Source organism: Natator depressus, chromosome 3 (genome assembly GCF_965152275.1).
Source record: "Natator depressus isolate rNatDep1 chromosome 3, rNatDep2.hap1, whole genome shotgun sequence".
Lineage (NCBI taxonomy): Eukaryota > Metazoa > Chordata > Testudines > Cheloniidae > Natator > Natator depressus.
The window spans coordinates 208,955,658-208,969,113 of NC_134236.1; the positions used below are offsets into that span (position 1 = coordinate 208,955,658).

At 42.5% G+C, this 13,456-nt stretch overlaps 1 protein-coding gene across 6 annotated transcripts in view; it reads right to left on the reverse strand.

The window, feature by feature from the left end:
* Positions 1 to 1,991: 1,991 nt before the first annotated feature.
* The window catches only part of ATL2 (atlastin GTPase 2), a 56,745-nt gene continuing 45,280 nt past the window's right edge, over positions 1,992 to 13,456 (reverse strand). The window contains exons 12-15 of one of the 6 annotated variants that reach the window (XM_074949855.1): positions 7,718 to 8,149; positions 4,114 to 4,128; positions 3,905 to 4,015; positions 1,994 to 3,511 (exon numbers count right to left, since the gene is read on the reverse strand). In XM_074949855.1, the coding sequence (XP_074805956.1) occupies positions 3,908 to 4,015; positions 4,114 to 4,128; positions 7,718 to 8,149 (555 nt within the window). In that variant the 3' untranslated portion in view covers positions 1,994 to 3,511; positions 3,905 to 3,907. Of the gene's footprint in view, positions 4,016 to 4,113; positions 4,129 to 7,717; positions 8,150 to 13,456 lie in introns of all 6 variants that reach the window. The other 5 variants (XR_012638961.1, XM_074949858.1, XM_074949853.1 and 2 more) reach the window with 5 other exon arrangements.

A 13,456-nucleotide genomic window follows, 5' to 3' on the forward strand; every position in this document is an offset into this window, starting at 1 on the left:
GATTGAAGACCCTGCTCCAAATCAGGCAGAGCTAGGATCTGAAAACAGGGCTTCCAGATCCCATGTAATTGTGCTAATCCCTGGGCTGTTGGACAGTGTGACTAAATAGAGCCCTTCAGCTCTGTGCAACAGGGTACCACTGCCCAACAGTGCAGTATTGTCCTGACAGCACCCCAGTAGAGGGGGTGAGATGCTCTGCTACTTAGAAGACAGATGTATTTTAGAAATGATTTTTAAGCTTAAGTTTTAAGCCTTTTGAGATCACAGGTACAAACTTTACAAGATTTAAGCAGCTGAGATTTTGGTGTAATCATGACAACTGGAGCTTTAAGAAAGTTTAAAAAAAAAAAATCACAAAAATTGTCAATGCTGAAGAGGCCACTTCAAGCACCTGCTGGATCCTTGGCTCCACAACCTGGGTTGAGAGATGGACATCGGTTTGGAATTTGAGTTAGAACATCACACACAGTTTTTCTTGAGTGTTAGAGCAGCACTCATGTTATAAGTCAGCCAGACTCCTGGCTTCAGCAGTAGCTTTTTCCTCTTGTTGCCACGAAAAGGGAGATGAAAGTTGAAGGCCTGTACCTACAGTTGGCATGAATGCTCCATTCTACTCCTGCACAACAGGAGTACAAGCATCCACCTACAAAAGGGCTTCCAGCCAAAGGGAGGGGAAGCTTCAGTGTTAAAACACAGTTTCAGGTGAAATGCTTATGGTAGCCTATAACAAGCCAGTTGACAGGCATAGAATTCCTCTTGAAGAAACCTGGATGAAAGACAGGTATTGGTACAGAGATGGAAAGCAGTTCAGGAATACTGAAATAAACTGAAGTTTAACTTACTCAGTGGGTTTAAGACAAAAGTTTTCTGAAACAAAGTAGACTGTGCAGAAGTCAAACCTTATACTGTAGAAGGCATGTCAAATCTTCCACTTTAGAGCCAGAATTGGGAACCCAAGAAGTGTTGCCTGCAGTCATTTGATTGTATTTTAGGATCCCATCAGGCTAACATTTGTGTATAGGTTTCTAGCAAGACATCCAAGGAGCAGATGGTTTTGGGACAATTCTTCTACAGGTGACACACATCCTTCCACCACAACTTGATGGCCAGCACTGCCAGGAGTGTTAGAAAGGCTGCACCTTCAGGGGCTGTGAAGTGAGGTCGACAATCCTTCAGAAAGAAGTGACTGCTATGATGGAGTAAATTGGCACCATTGTGAAGGCATTGTAGAATTCATTTCTTTGTTGTAATTTACTAGATTGTCCAACACCAACTAAAAAAACCTTCAAAAGTTCTATTTGCTGTACTTTAAACGCATCCAATCTTGTGAAATTTTAAAGAAACCACATAACCCAATATACATGCCTGTTATAGAGTTTTTGTAGCTTGAAGGGTTGTCTCTTTCACCAACAAAAGTTGGTCCAATAAAAGATATTACCTCACATACCTCGTCTCAGTTAAAGACTTTCTCCAGACTCTAAACACCTGCTACTCCAGAAAAAAATAGGGAAGCACCTGGAACATCAATGTAGCTTGTCTATCTGAATTTATTGCCTATTGCATGAAACAATCATGGCAGAATTCCCTTATGCCTAGTGCATGTTATTTTTAGACTTCACTTGATTCCTTGATTTGTCTGAAAAAAGAAATTCTAGGCGCTTTAACCAATCAGTTTCATGCTTTTGCTACTAGGTAAGTAATTAGGGATGCAAAACAATCCACTGCACAACTGATCATTTTCAGGTGAAACTGAAATAGTTAAGATGCTATTTAGTTACCCTTCTTAAGTTGTCATATATATATATTTGAAAACATTTTCATTCATATCAGCTTAATACATATGGAACTGAAGGTCACAATCCATAACAAAACCAAGTTTCTGAAAAATACAATCAATGAAGTTTGGAAACTGACATGCAACTCAACAAGTGACCTAGTGTGCTTTGTGGGGTATTAATTAGGATGAGATCTTATACCACCACCACTTTTGTGTGTTGTTCAAGACTTGTTAGACAAAGTGTTCTCTTTCAAAGACAGACATTCCAGCATGAAAGGGGACCAATATACTTTCAGGTTCATCTTCATTAAAAGCCGGAGCATATATTTGTGCTAAGTACAACATGCAATTCTTGTTTTATCATCTTTTCAGATTAAATAGCTGGCATGATTTATGGAGTGAGTACATGTACACACCATTTCTTAAAGAAGAAAGGAGTTTCATTTAATATATACACAACTTATTTTAATCATGTACTGAAAATAAATTACAGGAAATAACTTTAAAATGCAACAGAGGACAATAAGTTTCACAACCAACATTCCCATTGATTTCCCGGGGTGAGAGATCGCAGTGCTCAAGGCAGGTAAATATCACAACTATATCAAAAACGTCAAACTGTTGATGCATTCACACGTTTACATGAGCCACAAGCATTCCGTCACAGGGACTGTACTTAGCCTACCACAGAACCAGGTTTTGCCATAAACTACAAAACTTTGATACAAAATTGTATTTATATATTTATATTTCATGTACACGCCCTATCTGACTTCTTAAAAATAAAAACACGCTGTACAAACCACCCTCTCTCACTGCTTCCTAGCTGTAGGCAACTTTTTTTGGATGGAATTGCCCTCCAGGAACGTCAATGGTGTATTATTATACACATGAAGGCTAAACTGCAGAAAAAGACAGCTCAGTTTCCTGATGTGCCTCTCCGACAAAGTGTGTGAATCAAAAAGGCAAGACAAATGTACACTTGGAATCACTTCCTTAGTTACAATAGTTAGTTCTAATGTCATTTTTTGTAAGGAACCAACATGCATTCGGATAACACTGGTGTAAAAAGCAGTCAAGCAAGATCCTCTTTATACAGTGGCTCAATAATGGCTTCACTGATGTCAGCTAGCACTGACGTTTCAATTTGACTCTTGATACAGTGATTTTATAAATACTCCGGAAGTTAAAAGTTCCAATGGGATATTGGGTGGCTAAACACACTGTTACAAGATTTCCTTGTACACATTTGACAATTACTTCCCTGAAATATCCTTGTAGAGAGGATACGTTTCCATTGCACGCCAGAGACTGCACCATCTCAGAAAAGGCGGAACGTCACTCACCCTGGGATACGTGGGCACCACACACTAAAACTGCATGTAGAGTCCCCGCACTTACCAGTATCCATGGCACTGGTCTGTCTTAGAAGCAGATTAAAGAGAATGCTTAATGTTGACAAACTTATTTTTCACACTTGATGGCACCAATCAGTGAAGCCAGTCACACTAAACTACTTCTATAGTTGATTGTAAACTTTGGTTTATTTTTATTGAGTTCTCATTGTACAGCATGTCTAGGATGAGAGGGCAGAGTTGACGAGGAGATGAATGGTCAGTCTGTCTTTAATCTGGCACGATGAGACACCTGTTCGGTCAGGCCTGCTTTGATAGAGTTTGTTACAGACTGCCTCATGTTATCCTCCATCAAATTATCACTCAGGGGCTTCAATACCTGTGGTATGAGAAATGTGCAAAATAAAGAGGAGGTAAATAAATAACCCTTTAAAAATATAAAATACAAGAATTCAAGTAATGAAAAAATTAAGATCTTGGAATCTGAAAAATAAACAAGAACATGATGCACTAAAGGAAATGGTGAAAAGCTGTGCTGCTATAGTAATGAGGTGAATCATGAACAAAACCGATCTCCTCCTACACAGCAGCATTTCACGGAATTCAAACCACTTTACAGTTCCTAGAAGATGGCTGTGCAGTTCCATACCCTATATGCAGCATCAATCTGGTATGTTTACAGCATTTATGCAGACCGGCCCAGACGGTCCTGCTTATTGTCCTATATGTGTAAGTGTGAACACTTCAGATACAGAAAGAAATGTAAAAATACTGTCTAATTTTTCTTCTTGTTATTGTTGGACGAGAGTCGCTGTCGCTGCGCTGATGTAAGAACACGGCGAATCATTCGACGTCTAACAACTTCAAAGAGTTTGGAACACACCTAAAATATGAATTCAGCGGTTAGGAAAAGGACTCTCAGCAAGCAGCAGGAAAATAAAGGCAACTAATTAATAAGACTAATTGCTGCTAATTTCTCACCTTCCTGGGATTCCTCTGAAGCAAAGAGAAAAGAGAAAAGCAGAGAGATTTAGAAGTGGTCAGTAGCAACAACATGCATGAGACACGGGACAAAGGAATCCACCTTCAGTTTCAGAATGATGATGGGCACATCTACACTACAGCTGCTGCAGCTGTACCCCTAGAGAGCTATAGTGTGGACGTTTCTTACATTGGGAAGAACCCATCCATCACAGATGTAGCTAATCCATCTCTCAGAGGTGGGAGCTAGGTCAACAGAAGAATTCTTCCATCAGAGGAGCCGCGGCTACACTGAGGGCTAGGTTGAACTACCTACAGCCCTAAGCAACACAAATAGGTCAATCTCATTTTTAAGTGTAAGCCAGGCCTTAGGCTAGCAATCGGAGAGGAACTGGTTCTTATTTCACAGTATAATGCATAGTCCAATGGCAATGACAGGTGTTGTCCGTGACGTTGCACTCCGTATGTTTATGGAAATATGCTTACGAGTGTGGATATGATGTAACTGGAATATGCTTCATGCAAAAGATCCCTTGTAAGGTATCATTACAAACCTTATAATCTACTGAGTGTGTTCATCTGATTTGTATGCATGTATCAGTCTTATACTTTATATTTCTAGCTTCAGATACAACTCTGAGGTCCTATTGTAATTATGCAAAGTGTGGGCCATTGATGATGGCTTACAATCTTGATGGCTCCCATTGACTAGGACAATTGGTTGTAAATGGCTCTGTTTACTTGCAAGCCCTCCTGTGTTCATGTAAGCCAACCCAGAGAGAATGATGGAATCCATCTTAAACCTGGTGCTTTTCCATTTAGAAGGAGGGGTGGGGATCCAGAGAGACAAAAGATTCCTGCTTTGTGCAAAGCTATAAGAGGGGGGTGGGAGAGAACAAACAGGTGGTCCCAATCATGAGAAAGCCACTGCTTTTCACTTAAGATGCCTGCTGGAACTAACAAGGAATGTACCGAGGAAAGGATTGGGCCCAGACTAGGAAGGAGTCTAGTCTGTGAAAGAAGCTTATGGGAACATCTCTAAGGGTGAGATTTACCTGTAAAGAGTTTCTTAATGTATTAGGCTTAGACTTGTGTGTTTTGCTTTATTTTGCTTGGTGACTTACTGTGTTCTCTGTGTTATTACTTGAAACCACTTAAATCCTACTTTTTATACTTCATAAACTCACTTTTGAGTATTAATGAACCAGAGTAAGTGATTAATACCTGAGGGAGTAAACAGCTGTGCATCTCTCTGATTTAGTTGGGGATTGGTCCTGCTTTGAGCAGAGGGTTGGACTAGATGACCTCCTGAGGTCCCTTCGAACCCTGATATTCTATGATTCTATGTTCAGTGTTATAGAGGGTGGACAATTTATGAGTTTACCCTATGTAAGCTTTATACAGAGTAAAATGGATTTATTTGGGGTTTGGATCCCATTCGAAACTGGGTTTCTGGGTGCTGAAGATAGGTGACCTGCTGAGCAGTATTTGGTTAAAGTCTGCAGCTTTGGGGGTGTGGACCAGACCTGGGTCTGTACTGCAGCAGGCTAGCATGTCTGGCTCAACAAGGCAGGGTTCTGGAGTCCCAACCTGGCAGGGAAAACGGGCTCAGAGATAATTTCAGCCCATCAGGTGACAGTCCCAAGGGGGTCTCTATGACCAAACCCGTCACATAGTCTACACTAGAAAGGGTTAGTCGGTACAGCTGTACTGGCAAACCCTCGTAGTAGGAATGGAGCTTTCACCATCAAAAGAGTTCCCAAGCAAAGTAAGTGACACCAGGAAAAGGCTTTTATGCCAGTATAACTGCATCTATACCAGAGTCTTCGTCAGCATAGCTAGGTCAGTTAAGGGTGTGTTTTTCCTTCACACACCCTGAACCAACATAGCTCTGCTGGCAAAACTGAAGTGTTGATTTGCTATGACCTGGTCTCTTCCTTGAAGTAAGGACCCAACTGCATGCTTAGAAACCCCAGTTTTACATGTGAAGCTGATGAAGTCTAGACTCTAGGAAGCCACTTCAAGCTAGGACAAAACAATTCTGAAGTCAGAATTTATATCAGACTGCAGGAGGGTATGGATTTTTTCAAAGCTTCAGGAATTAGGACATAGAAAGTAAATTACGAGAATTTAACAGATTTCCTCAAGTTACAAACCTATTGTCTAGTTTTGCTTCCTGCAATTTAAGAAAAAAAAAATCTGTCAAAGGTAACTTACATAGTTGAGAACGGAGATTGATCATCCTGCACATTGCCCCGTACCATCTTACATACAGTAATCCTGAACTGAGATTCAGTATTTAAACAACCAGTTTCCATTGTGAGGCCCTAAGTATTTATTTATTTTCTACCTCACACAACTATTTGCTGGTCACTTTTTAGCATCGCCTCTCCCATCCGAGACCCCCGCACAAGTCATCGCCTGTTTTTACTCAAAGCATCACATCACTAAACTACCGGCACTAGAACTACGGAGTCTCCAGTAGCCTTCCCTAGCGCCGGTCCCTGTTCAGTCTCTGAAAAGCGGTCAGAAATCCTGTGGTCCAACCTCAGAGCTGGACCCATATAGTTGGCCAATCAGATCAAGTAGTAACAAGATTGGCTTGAGGCTATAAAGGCAAAATTACATGTTCCCAGATTAAGAGTTGAATGAAAATTCATCTACCACCATTCGCTACCTTAATGTAAGGTCATATCATATGTTCGCTTTTAAAAGAAAGGCGAATTGTTCCAGCCAGTGGTTCTCCAACTATTTACCATTGTGGGCCACATATGCAGCTTTCTGTGCGTTATATGGACCACATCCACACAAAATATATATTACTTGTATGGCCCTGAGGATGTCGCATGGGCCACAGCTGTGCACTGATTAGGCCACAGGTTGAGAACCACTGGTTCCGGCAAACGTTGTTACGTGGGCAACTATACCAGCCACTATGCTTCTCAAAATGTTATTAGTAACATTTAAAACAGTCTGTCTTCCCAATATGAGAAAGCACAGCCATCTCTCCTACGGAAGCTGCTGCAAGCTGGACTCCTTGCAGGTATTCATTACCTCTAATTTTCTTCCCTGCAGTCTTTAATTAGCTTTCTCTTCAGTGCCATGCATGCTGTCCAACAGCAAGGGGATGACAGATACAGAGATGATTCTGGGCAGTGTTGTGGCATCACAGCTCTTGCACCAAAAAATCAATGGAGTCTCACATGCACCGTATCAGAAATGAAGATGTTCAACAACTTCAACTTACCTCTCTAAGAATTCTTCACCGGGTTTTCAAACTTACCTTTTAGAGAAAAGTAAACAACAAGGATTTTTTTAAAAAATCCTTCCACTTTTGTGCTACTCTCAGAACTTAGTGTCAGCAAAGACCTCAGGTAATTAGACACTGGATGATATCCTGGGCTGGTTTTATAGTCTAATTTCTCCAAGGTATCCTCCTTGAAAGTTACACAATGTCTATACTTCTGAGTTCATTTTACCTTCCAGAAGAACTTGAATTCTTTAGTCTGCTCTAGAACAATTTTTGATTAACAGCATTAAACAGAAATTGTAATTGGCAAGTTCATCCAAGAAAGGACACTTTCATAGTTCAATAGATACCAACCTGTTCCCATAGTGCTTCAGCGATTTGATCAATGGCTGTTCCAACTTCTCTGAATTCCCCAGAGTACTTAACATATGCCCAAGTACAAAGGGATATCAGTGCTAGCCCCATGACGAGATTGCACAGGCTAGCGATGGAGTTCATACCAAGGAAGCCAGTCAGTCCTGAGATGATATACATGGCAAACATAACAGCAAACAGAGTGGCAGGGGTACGAGCAGCATAAAAGATGTTTTTGCCATCATTGTGCTTCACAAAGTTTGCATAGATTTCATCCAGCTCCGCCTCAAGCTGGTCCTGGTAGCGACGGCAGAACTCCTCTCCTCCCATTTTTTTCACAGAACAGAACTGTCTGACAGCTGACTCCTTAAAATCCTGGTGCTGTCTCTCCAGGTCTGACGGAGCAATGTAAGGCTTATCTCCTCCACAAACCTGTGACAAGAATAACCAGACGTGAGGGGTCAGGGTACAGCAGGAAGAGCTTGTGCTGTCCAACGTTGCATTCGAAATAACAAACCATTACCTGCTTGATGTTTGATTCTTAGAGGGCAGTAGCTCGAGCACCACACTCACCTGCAGCTGACCATGGTCAGAACACTCCAAAGCTCAAGGTAAGCAGTTAGACACTCCTGCTTCAGACTGAAGCCTAAGAATCAGAAATGGCCTCGACCATCTAGTAATGTTCAGTCTAACATGACTTTATATTCTCCAGCGTCTTTTGTTGGGGGTTTTTTGGCAGGGGGCGCAGTGGCAGCAAGGAAACTGTGGACCTGTTATAACATTCACCTTCACAGAATAAGTACACAGAAGCAAGTCTCTGCTTTTAGGTGAAACAGAATCTCAGAACCTCTTGGCTGTTAAAACAGGTGGGAAAGGGGTAACGAACTCTAGCCCTCGCCTCAGCCTCTGTTTTGGACGTAGCCGGGTGAACCTACCCACGGATGCCATCTAGGCCTCGTCTATCCCCAGCTCTTCACTGTGCTGCAGCTGGGCAAAGCTATCCATAGTGGCACAGGCCGTAGCTGTGCCTGCAGACTTGGGAAGACAGCACTGCATCAAGCGATATTGTTCACTTAGGGGTGGAAAGCTAATGGCCCAGAAGGGTTAGAAACAGTCCCTCCCCCAGTAAAACCAGAGATTCTGCAAAACATGATGGCCCCAGCCTGGGAGAGCTTCCCTTTCTCCCTATGGAAGAATGGATTTTTTTAAAACCCTGCTGGCAGCTGTGACTGCATCCTGTAGATTTAAATATTCCATATCAGAAACTTGATTTCACAGGACTCTAATGGCTCAGAGTCTGAAATATCAGTCAGATCTCTGAAGGTGCCATCTCTTCATTTCTGGACTACAGAAAGTAATCAAGTTGCTTGGGGGAGCAATTTAAAGGGATTCACCAATCTACCTCCAATTAAAGTTATGTGATTTTCTGGTCTGTTAAAAGGACACGTAAGACACCGCTTGCACGACTTCAAACTACTCAATTTCCACCCTCAGCAGCCTGGTTAACAAGAACAAATCCTAAGCTAGGATGCAAAGAGATGCTCTGGTTCTAAATGATCAGATGTGGAAAGGTAGCTAGCTTGATGGATCAGCCACTGTGCCATCTCCAGCCAGACTAGGAACCTACTGGGTTTAGCTAATGTAAGCCACTAAGAATGTACAACCAGTGTCTCATGAGCTTGGTCAAAGCCCTAGCTGTGTCCATCTCTCTGCTTGTGTTGCAGCCCCAGCCCCCTCTTGAAGGGGGCAAGTGTCCATTGCTGCCATGGGTCCTTTCCAAAAGAGCTTTTAAAGGAACAGAGGAAATGCTATAAAATCATTTAAGTGAAACCAGAAAACGGGACCCACAGCACGGAGTGCCTCTCACCACTCAATTGAGCAAAAGATGACCGAACCAGTCATGATGCAACAAACAAGAACCAGAGGCTGGGGAAGCGTTCTTAATCTGCTCAGAACTTCAGCTTTGCAGTATTCTGAAAAGTGTCCAGCCCAGAAACACACACCCATAAGCACAGCTCTCTCAAAGTTGGGATGATTTCAAAAACAGCAGATTTAACAGGTCTACCCAAAATCAAACACACTGAGCCATATTCTGAGTTCACAAAAACAAATGCTGTCATAATTCCTTGGCTCTTGGTAAATTCAGCAGAGTGTGAAGACAGACCCCAAGGAATACCCCAGCTGCCCATCCCATAACATTACTTTTTCATGAGTGCATCAGAGACTCACTAAGGGCAAGCAGCTGATTTGAATGATAAAGGCCTCCCTCTGCCTGAGGAGGTACTTGGGCATGCTCAGTTTCCTATTCAGTGGGTTTGCTATGAGCAGCTTTACTGAACAGCTGGGCTGCTAATCACAGCACCCTGCCTTTACAATTCTGAATTTGAAGCCATGGTCTTCAGCAAGTCGACATGTCTGGTGCCATATTCTGAAGGGCCATGCAGGAAAGATGGGTTTCACTCCTGCTCTCTTGCACCTGGTTAATGGGAACCAGGCATACGGGAGAGAGGACAAGTACCTTGTGCCCCAGGGACCCTTTCTGGCAGATGATGGAGCTAGTCAATGCTGCTCTAAGGAGTCCCATCCAGTCCTCTTGAGGTAAAAAGGTGATCTGGGAGAGACTTAATGCTCTCAAGGGGAGATTAAGGACAAGAGTTTATACCAGCAACATGCACCTGCCCATCCATCCTGCCCCCTTCAAGGGAGGCATAAATCAAACTCATTTTGGATTGTTTATCCTAGTCTTCTTTCTTCACATGGCTCCTGCTAAAGATCAGTCTGTAGAAGAACTCCTCTAATCTCATCCCGACCGTCTCCAATCTGGCATCTGCCCCTTACACTCCACTGAAACTGCTCTTGCCAAAGAGCAAGATGAACTTCTCCACACCAAAGCTCAGAACCAGTACTCTATCCTCATCCTCCTTGAGGCATCAGCTGCCTTCAACACCACCAACCACTCTTCTTGAAGTCTTGCCCTCCTTTGGCTTCTGTAACTATCCTCTCCTGGTTCTTCTCCTACCTCTTTAATTGCTCCTTCAGTGTGACCTTCAGAGGATCCTCCTCATCCCCCCATCCGGCTCTATGGGGGGGATTCCAGAGGGCTCCGGCCTTGGTCCCCTTCTCTTCTCCCTCTGCCCCATCTCTCTGGGTAATCTCATCCACAAATACAAATTCAAGTCTGCTGTTGACTCTCAGATCTCTCTCTCTACTCCAGAACAGTCGTCTTCTGTCCATACTAAAATTTTGGTCTATTTCTAATATCTTGTGGCTGTCTGTCAGCACAAGCTAGTCACAGCTAAAACAGAACTCCTTGTCTCCTCCCTCACCTTCTCAAACACTGTGGACAGCACCATCATCCTTTCAGTCACTCAGGCCCATAACCTGGGCATCACCAGACCACTCTAGGTCCTCACATCCAGGCTATGGTTAAGTCATGAAGATTCTTTCTGCATAACATCTCTAAGCTAGGGCCTTTCTTATCCATCCGCAGAGCTAGAACTCTTGTCCAGTCTCAAATCATCTCAATTACTACAACATCCTTCTTTCTGGCTTGAAGAATGTAACCTAGCTCCATTTACCTCCAGTCAAAATGCTGCTGCAAAGATAGTTTTCTAGCCCGTTGTTTTGACCATCTCTCCCCTCTTTGCATCCTTCACTGACTCACCCTTCTCTATCACCTCAAACATAAAAGTCGCTTGTGTTCACTGTCAAGGCCGTTAATGAGCTCTCTCATTCACTATCAACGTACTGACTCCCACCTTTGATTGGCCCGTGATGTCAGCATCCATCAACCACGAGTTACATTCTCAAACAAGTCCCTTCATGCTTCTTCCCATGCTGCCCCTCATGCGCTCGCCAGCAGCCTAACTGTAGTGAGACCATTGCTCATCAAGATGACCAATATGGCCTCATTGTTTCCTTGTTCTTCCTTGTCTGTATCCACCTGTTCTTCCTCGTCATACTTAGATTGTAAACTCTTTGGGACAGGGACCGTCTTCAGTATTTATACAGCACCCAGCACAGTGGGGTTCTGGTCCATGACTTGGGCTCCTAGGCACTATGGTAGCACTGATAATAAAGACTTGATTAAAACTAGTGTTAATTAAGATAAAGACCAAAACAATTATCTCTACTCTGTTCTTAGTGTCAAAAGTTTCAGACCCATCTGTCACACCAAGACTTGGTATATAAAATGTTCAGAGTTATCCAGAAGATGTTTATAAAGACTTGTTTTGTTTAGCCACACTTATTTTGTACATAAAGTATAACACTTGGGAAGTTCCTATGGAAACAGGATCTGTAAGAAAACATCTGTTCCTGTTTATTCCTTACCTGAAGTCTAAATTCTCCAATATTACAATCATCTCCATGGCCAGTCATGACTTCAGGTGAGAAATAATTCAGCTCTTTTATAACAATTCATCTGAAAACTTCAAAGGTCTTCACAAAATGGGAATACTCCTACTCAGTTTTATTACAGAGGTATTGCCTGACTGGATCAGACCTGGAGTCTGCCTAGTCCAGTATCCTGTCTCTGACAGACTCCAGCACGAGATACTTCAGAGGAAGGTATAAGAACCCTGCAATGGGTAGATGTGGGGTAATCTGCCCACGTTAGGCATCATCCTGATCTCTAATACAGAAAAGACAGGCTTAAACCCTGAAGCATGAGGTTTAGTATCCCTTCCAAAGATTTTATCATCTAGAATTATCGTCAGTGATAATCTTGATAACCACACGTACCCAATCTTTTTGAATCACGTTAAGTTCTTCGCCTCGATGACTTTCTGTGGCTGTGAGCTCTACAGTCCAATTACAAATTGTGTGAAAAAGGATTTCCTTTCATCAGTTTTGTATTTACCACCTTTTAGTTTGATTCGATGGCATCCCCTTGTTCTGGGGTCGTGAGTCAGGGAGAACAAAAATTCCTGATCTACCTTCTGGGTACCATTCTTTATTTTAATAGACTCATTCCCCTTTAGTCTCCTTTCTAAGGCAAATAATTCCAATCTCTTCTCTCATAGGACAGTTTTTCCATGCCCTTCTTGTCAACCATCTCCAAGCTCTCATCATCTGCAATGTTGGGAATCATTAAGAAAGGGATAGAGAATAAGAAAATATCATATTGCCTCTATATAAATCCATGGTATGCCCATACCTTGAATACTGTGTGCAGATGTGGTCGCCGCAGCTCAAAAAAGATATACTGGAATTGGAAAAGGTTCAGAAAAGAGCAACAAAAACTATTAGGGGTATGGTACAGCTTCCGTATGAGGAGAGATTAAGTATGGGGCGTTTCATCTTGGAAAAGAGATGACTAAGGGGGGGGATATAATAGAGGTCTATAAAATCATGACTGATGTGAAGTAAATAAGGACGTGTTATTTACTCTCTCATATAACAGAAGAACTAGGGGTCAACAAATGAAATTAATAGGCAGCAGGTTTAAAGCACACAAAAGGAAGTATTTCTTCACACAACGCACAGTCAACCTGTGGAACTCCTTGCCAGAGGATGTTGTGAAGGCCAAGACTATAACAGGGTTAAAAAAAGAACTAGATAAATTCGCGGAGGATAGGTCCATCAATGGCTATTAGCCAACATGAACAGGGATGGTGTCCCTAGCCTCTGTTTGCCAGAAGCTGGGAATAGGCGATGGGATGGATCATTCCCTCTAGCACACCTGGTATTGGCCACTCTCAGAAGACAGGATACTGGGCTAGATGGACCACTGGTCTG